The following is a 15,283-nucleotide window of genomic DNA, read 5'->3' on the forward strand; positions in this document are numbered from 1 at the left end:
CCACAAAAAAAAAAAAGAAAACCCGTCGGCGTTCAGCACTTTACTGACCTGTGGAAGACCTGCTTGGAACTGGGTCCTTATAGGCTCGCTTGAGTTTGGGGATCGAGGTATTAGGGTGAATCTGGTCAACGCGTTGATTGAATCCAGCCGCGCCTAGCTGCCTGAAAGCGGGCTCGAGTTGGGCGGGTATTTTGCTACAGGAATGCAACAGTGGGGAGGAGGGGCAAAGGAATGGTGGAGATTGTCAGTCTAAATAAACAGAGGAGGCTAACGAAAAGATATTTAGTCCCAGCTGCTCAGGAGGCTGAGGCAAGAGAATCGCCTAAGCCCAGGAGTTGGAGGTTGCTGTGAACTGTGTGATGCCACTGCACTCTACCAGGGCAACAAAGTGAGACTGTGTCTCTACAAAATAAAAAAAGATATTTATTTAGGAGTAGGGCTTGCGATGGGTCTACTGTCCGTAATAAACTATGCGCTGTTTCGGCACTTCCTTGTGGAGATCAACCAAGACACAATCTTTTTATTTCCTTTTTTGCAGTTTTTGGGCCAGGGCCGGGTTTGAACCCACCACCTTTAGTATATGGGGCCGGCGCCTACTCCTTTAGCCACAGGCACCGCCCAAGACGCAATCTTGATAATGCTCAAGACAGTATATACTCCTTTTGTTTGACTTTTATCACTCTGCATGATTATTTTGAGATTTATACATGATGCTGCCTGTATCAATAGTTGGTTGGTCACGCCTGTAATCCTACCACTCTGGAAGGCCGAGGCAGATGTATTGCCTGAGCTCACAGGTTGGAGACCAGTTTGAGCAAGAACTAGACCTTGTCTCCACTAAAATTAGAAAAATTATGGTTTGGCGTCTATGGCTCAAGTGGCTAAGGTGCCAGCCACATACACCTGAGCTGGTGGGTTCAAATCCAGTCCAGGCCCGCCAAACAACGACGGCTGCAACCAAAAAATAGCCAGGAGTTGTGGCCGGTGCCTGTAGTCCCAGGTACTTGGGAGGCAGAGGCAGGAGGATCTGTTGAGTCCAGGAGTTGGAGGTTGCTGTGAGCTGTGACACCATACTACTCTACCGAGGCTGAGGAAGTGAGACTGTCTCAAAAAAAAAAATAAATTCTGTGATAGCAGTTTATGATTAACCTTTATGGCCTGACTACAATACAATCCATGGTCACGTTATGGCTGTTACAAACAGGATTTTTGAACATTTAAAAACATTAGCATTGGCCAGCTGCAGTGGCTCACGCCTGTAATCCCAGCACTCTGGGAGGCTGAGGCCAGTGGATTGCTTGAGCTCAGGAGTTTGAGACCAGCCTGAAAAAAGTGAGACCCTGTCTCTAATAAAAAAATTTTCTAGGGTGACGCCTGTGGCTCAAGGAGTAGGGCGCCTGTCCCATATGCCGGAGGTGGCGGGTTCAAACCCAGCCCCGGCCAAAAACCACAAAAAAATTTTTTTTTCTATTTCTAGCCAGGCATTGTGGCAGCCACCTGTAGTCCCAGCTACTCAGGAGCTTGAGGCAAGAGGATCAATGACAATCTACCAAGGGCGATAAAGTGAGACTCCGTCTCTAAAAAAATAAAAACAAAAACATTACTATTGCCTCATAAGGGGTCCCTTCCTGCTTAGGAGAGGATTGCTACACTTTCTTTCAGTAAACTCTCCTATCACTAGTTGGGTTCCCCTTTAATTCCTGTGTGAAGCAAAGAACCCACTAGACAAGATCACTGGACTTTCCTACCTTCTTTGGGACACCTCCTGCATGGGGAGGATTGCTTGAGGCCAGGAGTTCAAGACCAGCCTGAGCAACATAGCAAGCCCCTATTTCCAAAAAGGAAAATGGAGGCAGGGGGACTACTATCTGGATCTGGTAACACATACCTGTAGTCCCAGATACTTGGGAGGCTGAAGCAACAGGATCCTTTGAGCCCAGGAGTTCAAAATTGCCCCATTAAAAAAAAAAAAGTAACAGGGCTGTGTGCAGTGGTTCACACCTGTAATCGCAGCACTCTGGGAAGCTGAGGGAGGAGGAACCCTTGAGCTCAGGAGTTCAAGACCAGCCTAAGCATGGCACTGTACCAAGGGTGACAAAGTGAGACTATTCTCATTTAAAAAAAAGAAAAAGAAAAGAAATAAGGTACAGGGTGCCACCCATAGCTCAGTGGGTAGGGCACTAGCCACATACACCGAGGCTGGCAGGTTCTAACCCAGCCTGGGCCAGCTAAAATAACCATGACAACTGCAACAACAGCACCACCTCAGCCTGCAAGCTCCAGGTCTCCTCCCCAGCCAGGGACTGTCTGGGACCCTTTGCCAATGCAAAGCTGGTCTCCAGGCTTCTGAGAAGCCCCTCAGAATTGGCTGATGGGACAGGCACTTTAACTGATGTGAGCCCAACCCTATGACAGAGACCTCTGGGAAGTTCACAGCTAACCCAGAAAGGGCCACACGGCCTTAGCTCTGGAACCATAGTGTGTGAGGCTGAACTCAGGGGCCCACCTGGCTCCCAATTCTGCCTGAGGGAGCCAGGGCAGGAGGTGGCTGGCCAAACCCCTCCTGCTCCAGCCTGGCTGTCTAGATACCACTGCACTTCTCCCCCAGGATGAGTCACTCCTCAGGGCTGGCTCCACTTCCCCCTCCCTGAGATTTTTGCTTCCTCAGGGTCACAGCTGGCTGCAGGTCCCCCAAGGACAACCTGGGTGAGTGGGGAAACAGCAGCCCACACAAGGCACACTCTGAGCCCCACGCTGTCCTTTGCCCCCAGCTCTGCACAGGGAGGCCCCACCCAGAGCCACCTAATTGCTGCATGTCACAGCTCAAGTGGTTCACCCATGAGCCTGGGCTATTTCTAACTGCAGCAGGTGCTGCCTCCCCCACCACTGCCCACACAGCTGGCCCAGGAAAAATGATTTCTTAAGGTCTAAGGGTGGATGAACAAGCAGCAGGCACCCTACCCACTCTCCTGCTGGAAACTGCAAGGGCAGTGCTGTGCACCTGCATAGGCCATACCACCCAAGCCAGGAATGGCTCAGGGCCAGCCCCTGGGTAATCCTCAAGAACTCTGGAGGAACTGGGGAGAAAGGGCCCACCGTTCCCTCCTGCCTCCCAAATAAACACACGAGATGGAATCTTTGGTCTAAAGAATGATGGACGTTTAGACGATAGCACCTGGGCAGTGCCACGCAGGGGTAGGAGGAAAGAAGATTCAGCGAGGCCAGGTTTAGGTGCTGCATGGGCCCCAACCAGGGCCTGGGGGGTCACTGATGGTCCTGGGGTGAGGGAGGGGGGTGTATCCACAGTGCCCAGGGTCAATGCCAGTCGGTCAGACCAGGCAGTGCAGCTCCCCCCTGTGCCCAACATCACCAGGTGGTCGTCAAGGAGTGTAGCCTTGGCCAGGGGGCTCAGGTCTGCTGGAGGTGGGCATAGCCAACCTTCAGTACACAGTGGATAAGCAGCTTCATGGGGCCATAACCTGGGCCCTCAACTCCTGAAAGTGAAGAGGCTGGGGTAATTCTTCCAGTCACTCTGTGCCCATTAGGATCCCTGGGGTTGATTGTGATGTGGGATCCAGGCCTCTGCAGAAGGTCCGCTGGGCAACACTAGCGTCCAACCTCTGCCCTCAGGACACAATGCTGTCTGCCCACCATGTGTCCCTACTCCCAACTTAAAAGTCTCCATCATAAACAACACACCCAGAAGATGGGGTCCAGCCCAGGAGAACCACCAGCCTCTCCAAGGTGCATCCTCAAACATGGATGCAGCAGCTGGACATGGGCCAGGCCTTACCACATCACTGCTCAGACACCCACATAGGAAAATAGCCCAGGGTGATGCTTACCCTCACCACATGCTCCTGCAGTGCTCAAGGGTGGTGTCCCGAGGAGACAGTGGCCAGATGCACAGACATGTTGGTCAATCTCAGGGCCACAGACCTCCCTGAACAGCAGGGGGCCGGAGATAACTAAGGCACGAAGCTAACCTAAGCCCACTGGGGTGGCGCAGGGAGAGCGGGTAGAGGTCATACAGGCGCCAAGGTGTGGCCCCTTCATCCTCGCAAAGCACACAGTGACCAAGCAATGACAACAGCCTGCCTTTGACAACTTGGCCCAGGATGCAAGTGCAGGGTGACGATCAAGGATGCCAATGGCTCTTGCTAGAAGGGGCCGTATGTCCTAGCCGCCCATATAAAGGCCTCTGGAGAGCCGGGAGAGCCCTAGATTTGGCGAGCGCTGCAGCCCTGGCACAGGGGCCGAGCTGGAGCCAGAGTCTGGAAGGCGAATTCCCCGCTGGGAAAGCGTGCGACGATCCCAAGGTCCCATCCCAACGGTCTCCAGCAGGCCCTCCATGAGAATCCATGAGAATCTTGAGACAGCAGTAATGAGCGGAAGGCGGGAGGAGAGCCTAGGGTTTTAGGCGCCGTTGGGCCGGCTGAGGCCTCAGGGATGCCTGCGTAAGCCGGGGCGCCCGAAGGCCGGGCGCATGAGGTTCTCGGTAATGTAGGCCACCAGCAGGCAGATGACCACAAGCATGACGCAGATGGAGCCACCCACCGCCGTCATGGCCACCACAATCTCCCGCATGCCGGGCGGCTCAGCTACGAACTCCACGCACTCCGCGGGCTCCGACGCGGCGGTGGGCTCAGCGCGTAGCGGTAGCAGCTGCAGGCACAGGCGGTAGCGCACACCGTCGTGCACGTCGGGCAGCAGATAGTCGCGGCAAGAGGCCCCGAGCAACACGCGCTCGCACGGGAAGCGCGTGTAGGTGCCGCGCCACGAGCAGTTGAGCGCGAAGGCGCGCACACGGCGCGCCTCGGCCGGCGCCAAGCGCCACTGCAGCAGCACGCTGTGGTTGCGCAGGACGCCGGCGCGCAGCGAGTGGCCGGCCGAGGCGTGCGCTACGCAGCCGGGCGCCTGGCAGCGGAAACCGCGCGCGGGGCTACGGAAGCACAGGCGCCCGCCGCCCGCCTCGGAGCCCTCGGGCAGCACCTTGTATGGGCACCAGGGTGCGTCGGGGGCTGGCTCCCAGCCCGGTGGCGTCGGAGAGGCCGCGGCGCAGGGCGGCGGCGTACAGGCGGCCAGGAGCAGCAACAGCGGAGGGGCGCGCATCCTGCGGCTGGGCCGGGCGCGGGTTCGCGGGCGCACGGGGCGCGGCGGTGGGTCATGCGGGCCGCGCCGCCACCGCTCCCGGGTTCGCCCTGCACGCCGCGCCCTCGGCTGCTGCACCCGCCCGCTCCGACCCGCCCCCGCGCCCCGTGCGCGCTCGGACCCGGCGCGGCGGCGGAGGCGGGGCAGCCCCACGCCCCGCCCCGGTTAACCCTAGCTGGGCCGCGGCCTGCGGGCGGATCTCGCGGCTTGATATCCGGGCCGGGGGTAGTATGATTGCAGTCGCGGTTGCGGCCGAGGTCCTGTGCGCCGTTTCTTGCCGGGCGATCGCACTTCTGACCCATCTCACCCCGCCCCTCCGCGAGGTTTTCCCGAGGCTTTCTCGTGGCTGAGACGGGCTGCGGCCCGGGACTCGGGCAGCGGCGCCTCCGCTGCCCTTGGCCGCCCGGGTCGGGCACTGGCAGCTCCCGGTGGGGGCCGAGCGGCGTCCCAGAGCCCTCAGGGCCCGGGGTCTCGCTCCCCTGCGCCGGCCCAGGTAGGGCCGGCAAAGTAAAGGTGACTGCCCGACGGTTGGGTTGCAGGCGAGGGTGAAAACTTTCTCTCGCCCCGTGGCATCTCCTCCTGTAAGGATGCGGATGCAGGCGCCCGCCCTGGGAAAAGGCTTGAGATGGGAGGCAAGGGTTGGTAGAAAGTTCATCCTTCTGCTCACAAAAGCAGCCGCTACCGTGGGGCTTTGTTTGCCCCCTCGGCTGATTCGCTCTGAGGGGGAAGCGGGTCAGGCTGGGCAAAAGGAACAGTTCCCGCAAAAGCCCACTCGGTGCCCTGGCAGGGGAAGGAGGGACGCACTCCAAAACCCTGGTCCTCGACCCCATCCTGCCCTGCTCACCCAGCGCTCGGGACGCTCTTCCAAAAGAGAGGCACCTGCCAGTCCTGCCTGCCTCGTGGAAATGGGGGGGGGGGGCAGCGGACCAGAGGCTCTGTGCTCCAGGGCTCTCCCCTGGGGAGAAAGGACAGACTAGGTGTTTGCAATGCTGCCTGGGACTTGGGTCCCTACCTGTGGACAGCCGAGTTCCCCATCCAGCACATTCTGCCTCCTCCCAAACTCCTGGGCATCCTGAATAGCCCACATCAGCACAAGGTCTCAAGGGTCAGAAGCTCTTGCTCAGCTGCAGTGGACCCCTTCACCTGTCTTGCAGGCTTGCCAACGCTGGCAGAGTCTGCTGAGGCCCCAGTGGGGAGAGGTCACGGGTAGAGGCCTTGAAAGGGGCCCTCCCTATCCCAGCCTCCAGCCTCCACCTTCTCCTTGGACAGGGTTACCCTAAGCTCTGCCTCTTGCCCCACGTCTTGCGGGGCTTCAGGAGCTGCTCCAGGGAAGCAGAAAGTGGTTGCAGGCCAGGGTGAAAACTTTCTCTCGCCCCATGGTATCTCCTCCTGTAAGGGTGCAGGTGTCCGCCCTGAGGAAGGGCCTGAGGGGAGGCAAGGGTTGGCAGAAACTTCATCCATCTGCCCACAAAAGCGGCCAGATCCCCACATCCTCGGCCAGAACTCCCTGGGTTTTTGGCCATCCTGCTCACACCCATTCTGGTGAAAGCTTGAGGCCCCTACAGCCTGCCTCCCAAGGGCCTGTGTTCTCTGCACACAAGAGGGGGGTCTATGCTGATGGTGGGCAGTGCCTTAAAGGTGGTCATCTGGGCAGAGCTTTGGGAAAATGTGTCCTGAGGTCTTGGGCAGAGGACTGTAGACAGAGCTTCTGAAGTAGCCAGAGCATAGAAACTCTTGCTTTGCTCAGGAAGGGGGTTTGGGGGTTCCAGCCCCTCTGTAGAGCCAAGTCCTGTGACTGAGCCTCCACAGGACTCAGGTGGGCATCCCAGGGCCACTGGAAGGGGAAGCTGCAGAGGTGATGTCTGGGGGTGGGGCCACCTCAGCACTGGGGGTGTGTGTGTGTCTCCTCAAGGTCTCTGGGGATGACACCACCACTTCACTACCTCTAAAATTTCAAGGTGAAGTAAAGCTTCCTATCACCTGTTCCCCCATCCTGGGCAGCTTAAACGTCCTTTCACAGAGCCTCCCTGCACCTCATCCTCTTTGCCTCAGAGTGGCACAATCCATGGATTAAAGATGTGCCCAGAGAGGGGAGAACAGAGCCCCCATGGCTGCCCTTGACCTAGCAGGGTGCTGACCAGGAAAATTTCAGCCTTATTAAGCTCTCAGTCCCAGAATAGGTTCAGGGCACAAAAACAGACCTTGGAGAGTCCTCTGGCTGGACCTTCACCCAGCGGCCAAGCAGAGCCAAGAACAGCCCCTCTTGGCTCTTCTGCTTGGAGTGGGCTGGCAGACTGGCTACCCAGCTATCCCCAGGCTGAGATGTTATGGTGGTGGAGGGTCTCCCTACCCCCCACACCATCACCCAGGCCCCAGCTCCACCTCTCCCTGTGTGTCCCTGCCTAGGGGCAGAGGGGCTGGACAGTGTCCTGGGTAGTCCTATTGGAAACCAGAGGGAAGGGAGTTCAGGGTTCCACGTCACTCCTGGAAGGCCATAAGAACTGACTGAGGTGAGGGACAGCCAGATGGAGCAGGACCAGCACATGAGCTGAAGCTGAAATTCAAAGCCCTCCAGAGCCAGGTTGGTACCCTCCTGCCTTATGGCTGTTCAGCCACTCCTGGTAGCACCTCCGCATCCCTCTGAGCAGCTCTCCTCTTCACTTGCAGGCATGAGTGAACCCCAGAGGTTGGCAGCTGCAGACCTTTGCTGAAACTCAGGGTATAAAGAGATGATTATTCAGTTGGCAGCCCTAAAGTCATCTCTTGAGAAGAAGCCTTTGAGGCTTAGGGGGTCTTTGAGGCAGGAAAGTAGAGCCAGATCCCACCTAGGGGCTTCTGTTGCCCTAAAACCCTGTGGAGTGAACCTGGAGATGAAGGGACCTGCAGGCCCCCTGTCCTCCCAGAAGCCCTCCACCTCCCATTCTCTGTGTCCATTAAGATGAGCCTTGACAAGATGGCAGCTTTTGCCAAAAAGCCGTAATTTGAACAAAAAGTGTTATAAGCAGGATAGCAACTACCTGAGGTGCTTCCAGGGACCAGGAAAGAGGCAAGTGTAGGAGGCCACTGGGCACCGTCTGGCTTATTGCTGCTGCTATGCAGAGAACCCAGGGTCAGGGGTGGCCTAGGTCTGTGAGGAAGCTGGGACCAGGTTTGGGCCATGCTGGTCAGCCTGCCTCATCTCAGGACACTTTAGTGACTTAAGTTTACTCATTCCCTAGGAAAATTTCAATTTTGTTTAAGCATTCAAGTGTGCTGGCTGAAATAAGCCCACAGTGCTCTCATTCCTGGGGCTTGTAGGACCACATTCTCCCTCCCATCCCACACCCCACCACTAACATGGAAAAAAAAGCATCACAGGCACCACGCCTACCCCTGTTCAGAGACATTCTGCTCTGTTCTCTCCCTGACCTTTGGCATGCGTGAGCTCTGTGGGCCTGTCTTTCTTTCTTTTTTTTTTTTGTGTGGTTTTTGGGCCAGGGCTAGGTTTGAACCTGCCACCTCCGGCATATGGGACCGGCGCTCTACTCCTTGAGCCACAGGCGCCGCCCAGGCCTGTCTTTCTAGAAGGTTAACTGGAAGGCTCTCCTTAGTAACAGTGGCTGGGGGACCAGGAGAGCCCCCTGCTCTTCTGTACTCTGGTACAGAGAGAGGAGGGGAGAAAGCACCCCTGTTCTCTTTTTTCGTTGTTTTCTTTTGAGACAGTCTCACTTTGTCACCCTCAGTAGGGTGCCATGGCGCAACAGCTCACAGCAACCTCAAACTCAAGTGATTCTCTTGCCTCAGCCTGCCAAGGTAGCTGGGACTACAGGCATCTGTCACAATGCCCCACTATTTTTGGAGACAGGGTCTCCCTCTTGTTTAGGCTGGTCTTGAAACCATGAGCTCAGGCAATCCACCCACTTTGGCCTCTCAAAGAGCTGGGATTACAGGCGTGAGCCACCAGTTGGCCATCATTCCTGCTCTTTTCTGGTATCATAAAGCTACTCCTGGGCATGCTTATTATGCAAAGCAGTATTCTGATCAGATCTGTTAGTAATGTCTTGCCCTGAAAATGCAATCTAGTACGACATCATTCTCTCCTGAAAGGCATTTGTGTGACTTCTGAAGCCAGAAGAAAAGTCTGCAATTTCCTTCTCCTTTTGTGCAAAAAGTTATACTAAATCTCAGGATGTTGTTGATTGCCTTACTTAAACACCATCCAGTGTATTTCCTGTCACAGCAATGCTGTCTGAATCTCCATGAACACATTATCCTCCGCAGCCCACTCCCTGGAGCTTTCTAGACATTGGCTGCTTGGAAGCAGACAGCTGTCTGCTCTCTTTGCTCTATGTCCTCAGCAACTCTGTAAAGCTCACCCATTCCATGTGCTTGTTGAATAAATATGTACAGCTCATTCACTTGTCATTCAGTCGTCTGAAAATGTCAAGGCCCTGCCAGATAGGAGAGGAAATAAACTTCTCAACGCTGAGCCCAGGGGTCAGTTCTGTAATTTAGCCCAGATTTTCCCACTTGGGGTTATTCTTTCCTTATTTACGTTGTGTCACCTTAGTCATGAATTAAATTTTTTTTTTTTTAGTCACAGTCTCAAGCTGTCGCCCTAGGTAGAGTGCCATGGTGTCATAGCTCACATTAACCTTCAACTCTTGGGCTTAGGTGATCCTCTTGCCTCAGTTTTTCTATTTTTAGTAGAGATGGGGGAGTCGATTTTTGCTCAGGTTGGTCTCAAAATCCTGAGCTCAAGCAATTCACCTGCCTTGGCCTCGCAGAGTGCTAGGATTACAGACGTGAGCCATTGCACCTGGCCCATGGAGATTTTTCATTGTTTCATTGAGAAAATATTTTAAGTTATCAGATTCATCGTGATGCTGAGAATGGGAATTTATCGTGTCAATCAGTGACTTGCCTCATCATCTGATTTTTGTTTTGTTTTTTGAGACAGAGTCTCACTTTGTCCCCCTGGGTAGAGTTCCGTGGCATCACAGCTCACAGCAACCTCCAATTCTTGGGCTGTTGTAGTTGTCATTGTTGTTTGGCAGGCCCGGGCTGGATTCAAACCCACCAGCTTCAGTGTATGTGGCCAGTGCCCTAGCCACTGAGCTACAGGTGCTGATCCATCATCTGATGTTTTTGTTAAGTTTTTTTGAGACAGAGCCTGAAGCTGTCACCCTGGGTAGAGTGCTGTGGCATCACAGCTCAAGCAACCTCCAACTCCTGGCTTAAGCGATTCTCTTGCCTCAGACTTCCAGTTGTCGTCGTCATTTGGCAGACCTGGGCTGGATTCGAACCCGCCAGCTCTGGTGTATGTGGCTGGCACCTAAGCTGCTTGAGCTATAGGCGCCGAGCCCATCTGATGTACCAAAGCCTGGTACACAAGTACAGTATTACAAAGTATGTCCCATGAGCTGTCTCTTATTATCCCCCATAAATGTACCACTGCCCAGACACCTGAGAGGCCTATATCCCCTCCACTGTAACTGTGCATACCAGGAGCTGAGGGCATGTCCCTCTCCCTGCATACATCAGGAGATGAAGGTATGTTCCTCTCCCCCTGCACACTAGGACCTGAGGCTGTGTCCCCCTCCCCTTGCTTATAGTTCTAGCCTAGGAATTGCACATGAAGAAGCTTGAAATCCCACAATTTTTTTGCAGCCTCCTGGTGATGGGTTAAGATTTGGTTTTTATCTCTTGCTGCAGGGCTTATGCTGAAACAACACTGCCACGGACCACCCTGTCGGTGGGCTCCAGTCCGAGGGAAAGCAGGGAGAAGGAACGAGGAAAGTTGAGAGGTTGGCGCAGGAATGACAGTCTGGCACACTACGGGTTAAAGTATGCAGCTGCAAATTTTACTGAGAGTATATGTTGGTATTTATACATTTTCTTTCCAAGGTTCAAACAATGCAATCTTCATTTTGCTTATGCTTGTAAATTATCTTTGTGTCTGCATATGCGGTTTATCATGCATTACATGTTTTCAAGGTTTTGCTCTCCGGAGGGAGGTGGTTTATCAGTAACACCTGCTTACTCCCTCTTCAGGAATGTCAAGGCTTACAACTCTTCCCAATTCTGCAACTTTTCTCAGTTTTTTATAATCTTTTTAAAACAGCTTGATATATTCCTTTATGTATAATGCTTGACTACTTCTATATATATTTTCTATATATTTTTACTCCTATTAGTAACTATACTTTGATTCATAATTAATTGTTTGTTAAACATTAAACTACTCTATTGATTTGTATTACATATGAAAATTAGTGAAGCAAGATGTTTTTCTAAGTAAAGTTTTACTGCAGGTGGTGATGGTGCATGTCGTGATGGAACATCTTGTTTGCTGTGCCTGCATTGTCTCATTTTACTGACATTTATGGTGGGAAAGTTCTGTTGTGCAGGTTTTCTTGGAGCCATTGAGTCTGGCACAGTCACACTTTTTGTGCTGTTTCTGGACCAGCTACCTTTGTGTTCATTCTTATTGCTTACTTCTCAGGACAAACAGACATTCAGTCTAACATGCACGTACACTGTAACAGAAAGCCATACCCTTAGGTTAATGCGATAGAAAACAGCATGCTGGGCAACATCTCTGTTGCTGCGCACACTGGGGGTGCTGGGGGCTTCGCTCCGGGGAGCACAGACCACCTTTCCGTCGCTTTACAACGCGGACAGCGCCACCTCGCTGCGGCTTGGTGCCGAGGGTGCGGCACAACACTCCACAGCCTAGTCACTGCGGTGGACCTGCTGGAGACAGGACGCCCTGGACATTGGAGGTTCTTTGCACAGTGTTTCCCGAACTGATGGGTGGTGCCACCTCCTGGACACAATGTGCCTTGCTGCGCAGCGGTTGCTCTGCGGGCTGGTGGGAGGCGTCTTAAAGCTTCCCCTTTCTGACTAATGTACACAGCTATGATTTAATAATAATAATAAAAAAAAGCTTCCCCTTTCTGGCTTGGCACCTGTGGCTCAAGCAGCTGAAGTGCCAGCCATATACACCATAGCTGGAGGGTTCGAATCCAGCCCGGGCCTGCCAAACGACGGCTGCCACCAAAAAAATAGCTGGGCGTTGTGGCAGGCGCCTGTAGTCCCAGCTACTTAGGAGGTGGAGGCAAGAGAATCGCTTGAGCCCAAGAGTTGGAGGTTGCTGTGAGCTGTGATGCTATGGCACTCTACCCAGGGTGACAGCTTGAGGCTCTGTCTCAAAAAAAAAAAAAAAAAAAAAGCTTCCCCTTTTTGAAATGCTCCAAGTGAGTACACTGAAGCTGGAGGGTTTGAACCCGGCGGCCCGGGCCTGTTAAAACAACAATGACAACTGCAAAAACAACAAAGAAAATAGCCCGGCATTATGGTGGGCACCTGTAGGAGGCTGAGGCAAGAGAATGGCTTAAGTCCAAGAGTCTGAGGTTGCTGTGAGCTGTGACGCTACAGCAATCTACCGAAGGTGACATAGTGAGACTGTCTCAAAAAGTAAAAAAAAAAAAAATGCTTCAGTGGTCTTTCCTTAAAAAACATAAACTTATCAGGCAGGTGGTTCACACCTGTAATCCTAGGACTCTGGGAGGCCGAGGTGGGTGGATAGTTTGAGCTCCCGGGTTTGAAACCAGCCTGAGCAAAAAAGGAGACCCCGTCTCTACTAAAAATAGAAACACTGAGGCAAGAAAATCACTTGAGCCCAACAGTTGGAGGTTGCTGTGAGCTGTGACTCCATCACACTCTACCAAGAGCAACACAGTGAGACTCTGTCTCAAAAAAGTAATAATAAAATAAAATTAAAAACATGAACTTTAACGAGATAATTTTTTTTTCAGTTTTTGGCCAGAGCTGGGTTTGAACCCGCCACCTCCAGCATATGGGGCCTGCACCCTACCCCTTTGAGCCACAGGTGCCGCCCTAACGAGATAATTTTTAAAAACCCCATGAACTTTAACTTTGTTTTACCTTTCTTTTTCTGTCCTTTATTTTGTATCAGTTCCCATTTTCTCCTCTTCTTTCTTCTTTCCTTTTTAATTTTTTTTTGTAGAGACAGAGTTTCACTTTATTGCCCTCGGTAGAGTGCTGTGGCGTCACACAGCTCACAGCAACCTCCAACTCCTGGGCTTAGGCGATTCTCCTGCCTCAGCCTCCTGAGCCGCTGGGACTACAGGCGCCTGTCACAATGCCCGGCTATTTTTTTGTTGCAGTTTGGCCGGGGCTGGGTTTGAACCCGCCACCCTCGGTATATGGGGCCGGCGCCCTGCTCACTGAGCCACAGGAGCCGCCCTTTTTAATTTTTTTTTGAGACAGGGTCTTGCCCTGTTGCCCAGGTTGGAGTACAGTGTAGTCATCACAGCTTTCTGGGCTCAAGCGATCCTCCTGCCTCAGCCTCCTGAGTAGCTATAGGCTGGCACCATCATGCCTGGCTAATTTATTATTTACTTATTTATTTTTTTGAGACAGAGCCTCAAGCTGTCGCCCTGGGTAGAGTGCCCAGCTCACAGCAATCTCCAACTCCCGGGCTTAAGCGATTCTCCTGCCTCTGCCTCCCAAGTACCTGGGACTACAGGCGCCTGCCACAACGCCCAGTTATTTATTTTTTTTTTTTTTTTGAGACAGAGCCTCAAGCTTTCGCCCTGGGTAGAGTGCCGTGGCATCACAGCTCACAACAACCTCCAACTCCTGGGCTCAAGCAATTCTCCTGCCTCTACCTCCCAAGTACCTGGGACTACAGGCACCTGCCACAACGCCTATTTTTTGGTTGTAGCCATCACTGTTGTTTGGTGGGCCCAGGCTGGATTAGAACCCGCCAACTCAGGTGAATGTTGCTGGCGCCTTACCTGCTTGAGCCACAGGCGTTGAGTCATGCCTGGCTAATTTTTTAATTTTTTGTAGAGATGGGGGTCTCTGTATGGTGCTCAACCTGGTCTGGAACTCCTAGGTCAAGCCATCCTCCTACCTTGGCCTCCTAAAGTGCTGCCATTCCAGGCATGAGCTACCATGCCAGACATCGAGTCTGTGGAAAGCTTTGAGTAGCACTGCCACTTTGTAGGGTTCCCCAGGACCCTCAGCTCTCTTCCTGTATCCTGACCCAGAAACACAGAGGACCTTGATAGCTCTGTGATCTGGGTGTTTTCCCTGCAGGCATTAAAATTCCAAGGCACTGATAAAGCTGTTTGGGTTATTGCCTGCGTGGAAGAAAATAAAATCGTAAGCCTCCCCACAGCAGCTGACTGACTGGACCCTTCTTGGCCAAGGAGATCCCTAAAACTGCTCAAGCAAGACACATGCAACTTTTATTAAAATTACAGCCCAGGCTGTGTGCAGTGGCTCCCTCTGGGAGGCCGAGGTGGGTGGATCGCTAGAGCTACTGGGTTCCAGACCAGCCTAAGCAAGAGTAAGACCCCATCTCTAAAAAACAGCTAGGCACTGTGACGGGTGCCTGTAGTCCCAGCTACTTGGGAGGCTGAGGCAAGAGAATCTCTTAAGCCCAAGAGTGTGAAGTTTCTGTGAGCTGTGATGCCATGGTACTCTACCAGGGGCAAGAAAGTGAGGCTGTATCTCAAAAAAATAAAATTATAGCCCAATTTCTCAATGAGGAGCATCCTATGAAAGGCTTAATTTGTTTATGTAAGAGACTATTTTGGAGCCAGTCACAGTGGCTCACGCCTCCTAGCACTCTAGGAGGCTGAGGCAGGGAGCTCACCTGAGCTCAGTAGTTGTAGACCAGCCTGAGCAAGAGCAAGACCCCATCTCTACTAAAAATAGAAAAAGTAGCTGAGCATTGTGGTTGGTGCCTATAGTCCCAGCTACTTGAGAGGCTGGGGCAGGAGGATTTCTTGAGCCCAAGAGTTTGAGGTTGCTATGAACTACGATGATGCCATGGCACTCCACTCAGGGCAACAGAAGACTGTTTCAAAAAAATAAAAAAAGGCTATTTTTATTTCTCTCTTTTTTTTTAAGAGATAGATTCTCACTTTATCACCTTTGGTAGAGTGCCGTGGTGTCACAGCTCACAGCAACCTCCAACTCCTGGGCTTAGGTGATTCTCCTGCCTCAGTCTCCCGAGTACCTGGGACTACAGGTGCCCACCACAATGCTTGGCTATTTTTTTGTTGTTGTTGCAGTTTGGCCAGGACTGGGTTCGAACCTGCCACCCTCTATATAT

The 15,283-nt window shown here is 53.0% G+C and overlaps 1 protein-coding gene across 1 annotated transcript; it reads right to left on the reverse strand.

Annotated features, from left to right (window-relative positions):
• Nucleotides 1-55: 55 nt before the first annotated feature.
• Nucleotides 56-5,242, reverse strand: FNDC10 (fibronectin type III domain containing 10). The gene is made up of 2 exons (XM_053575435.1): nucleotides 3,846-5,242; nucleotides 56-402 (listed from the first exon to the last, which is right to left on the reverse strand). The coding sequence occupies exon 1, from the start codon at nucleotides 5,110-5,112 to the stop codon at nucleotides 4,444-4,446; it is 669 nt and encodes a 222-aa protein (XP_053431410.1). The 5' UTR covers nucleotides 5,113-5,242; the 3' UTR covers nucleotides 56-402; nucleotides 3,846-4,443.
• Nucleotides 5,243-15,283: the final 10,041 nt, after the last annotated feature.

Source organism: Nycticebus coucang, chromosome 22 (assembly GCF_027406575.1).
Source record: "Nycticebus coucang isolate mNycCou1 chromosome 22, mNycCou1.pri, whole genome shotgun sequence".
NCBI classification, from domain to species: domain Eukaryota; kingdom Metazoa; phylum Chordata; class Mammalia; order Primates; family Lorisidae; genus Nycticebus; species Nycticebus coucang.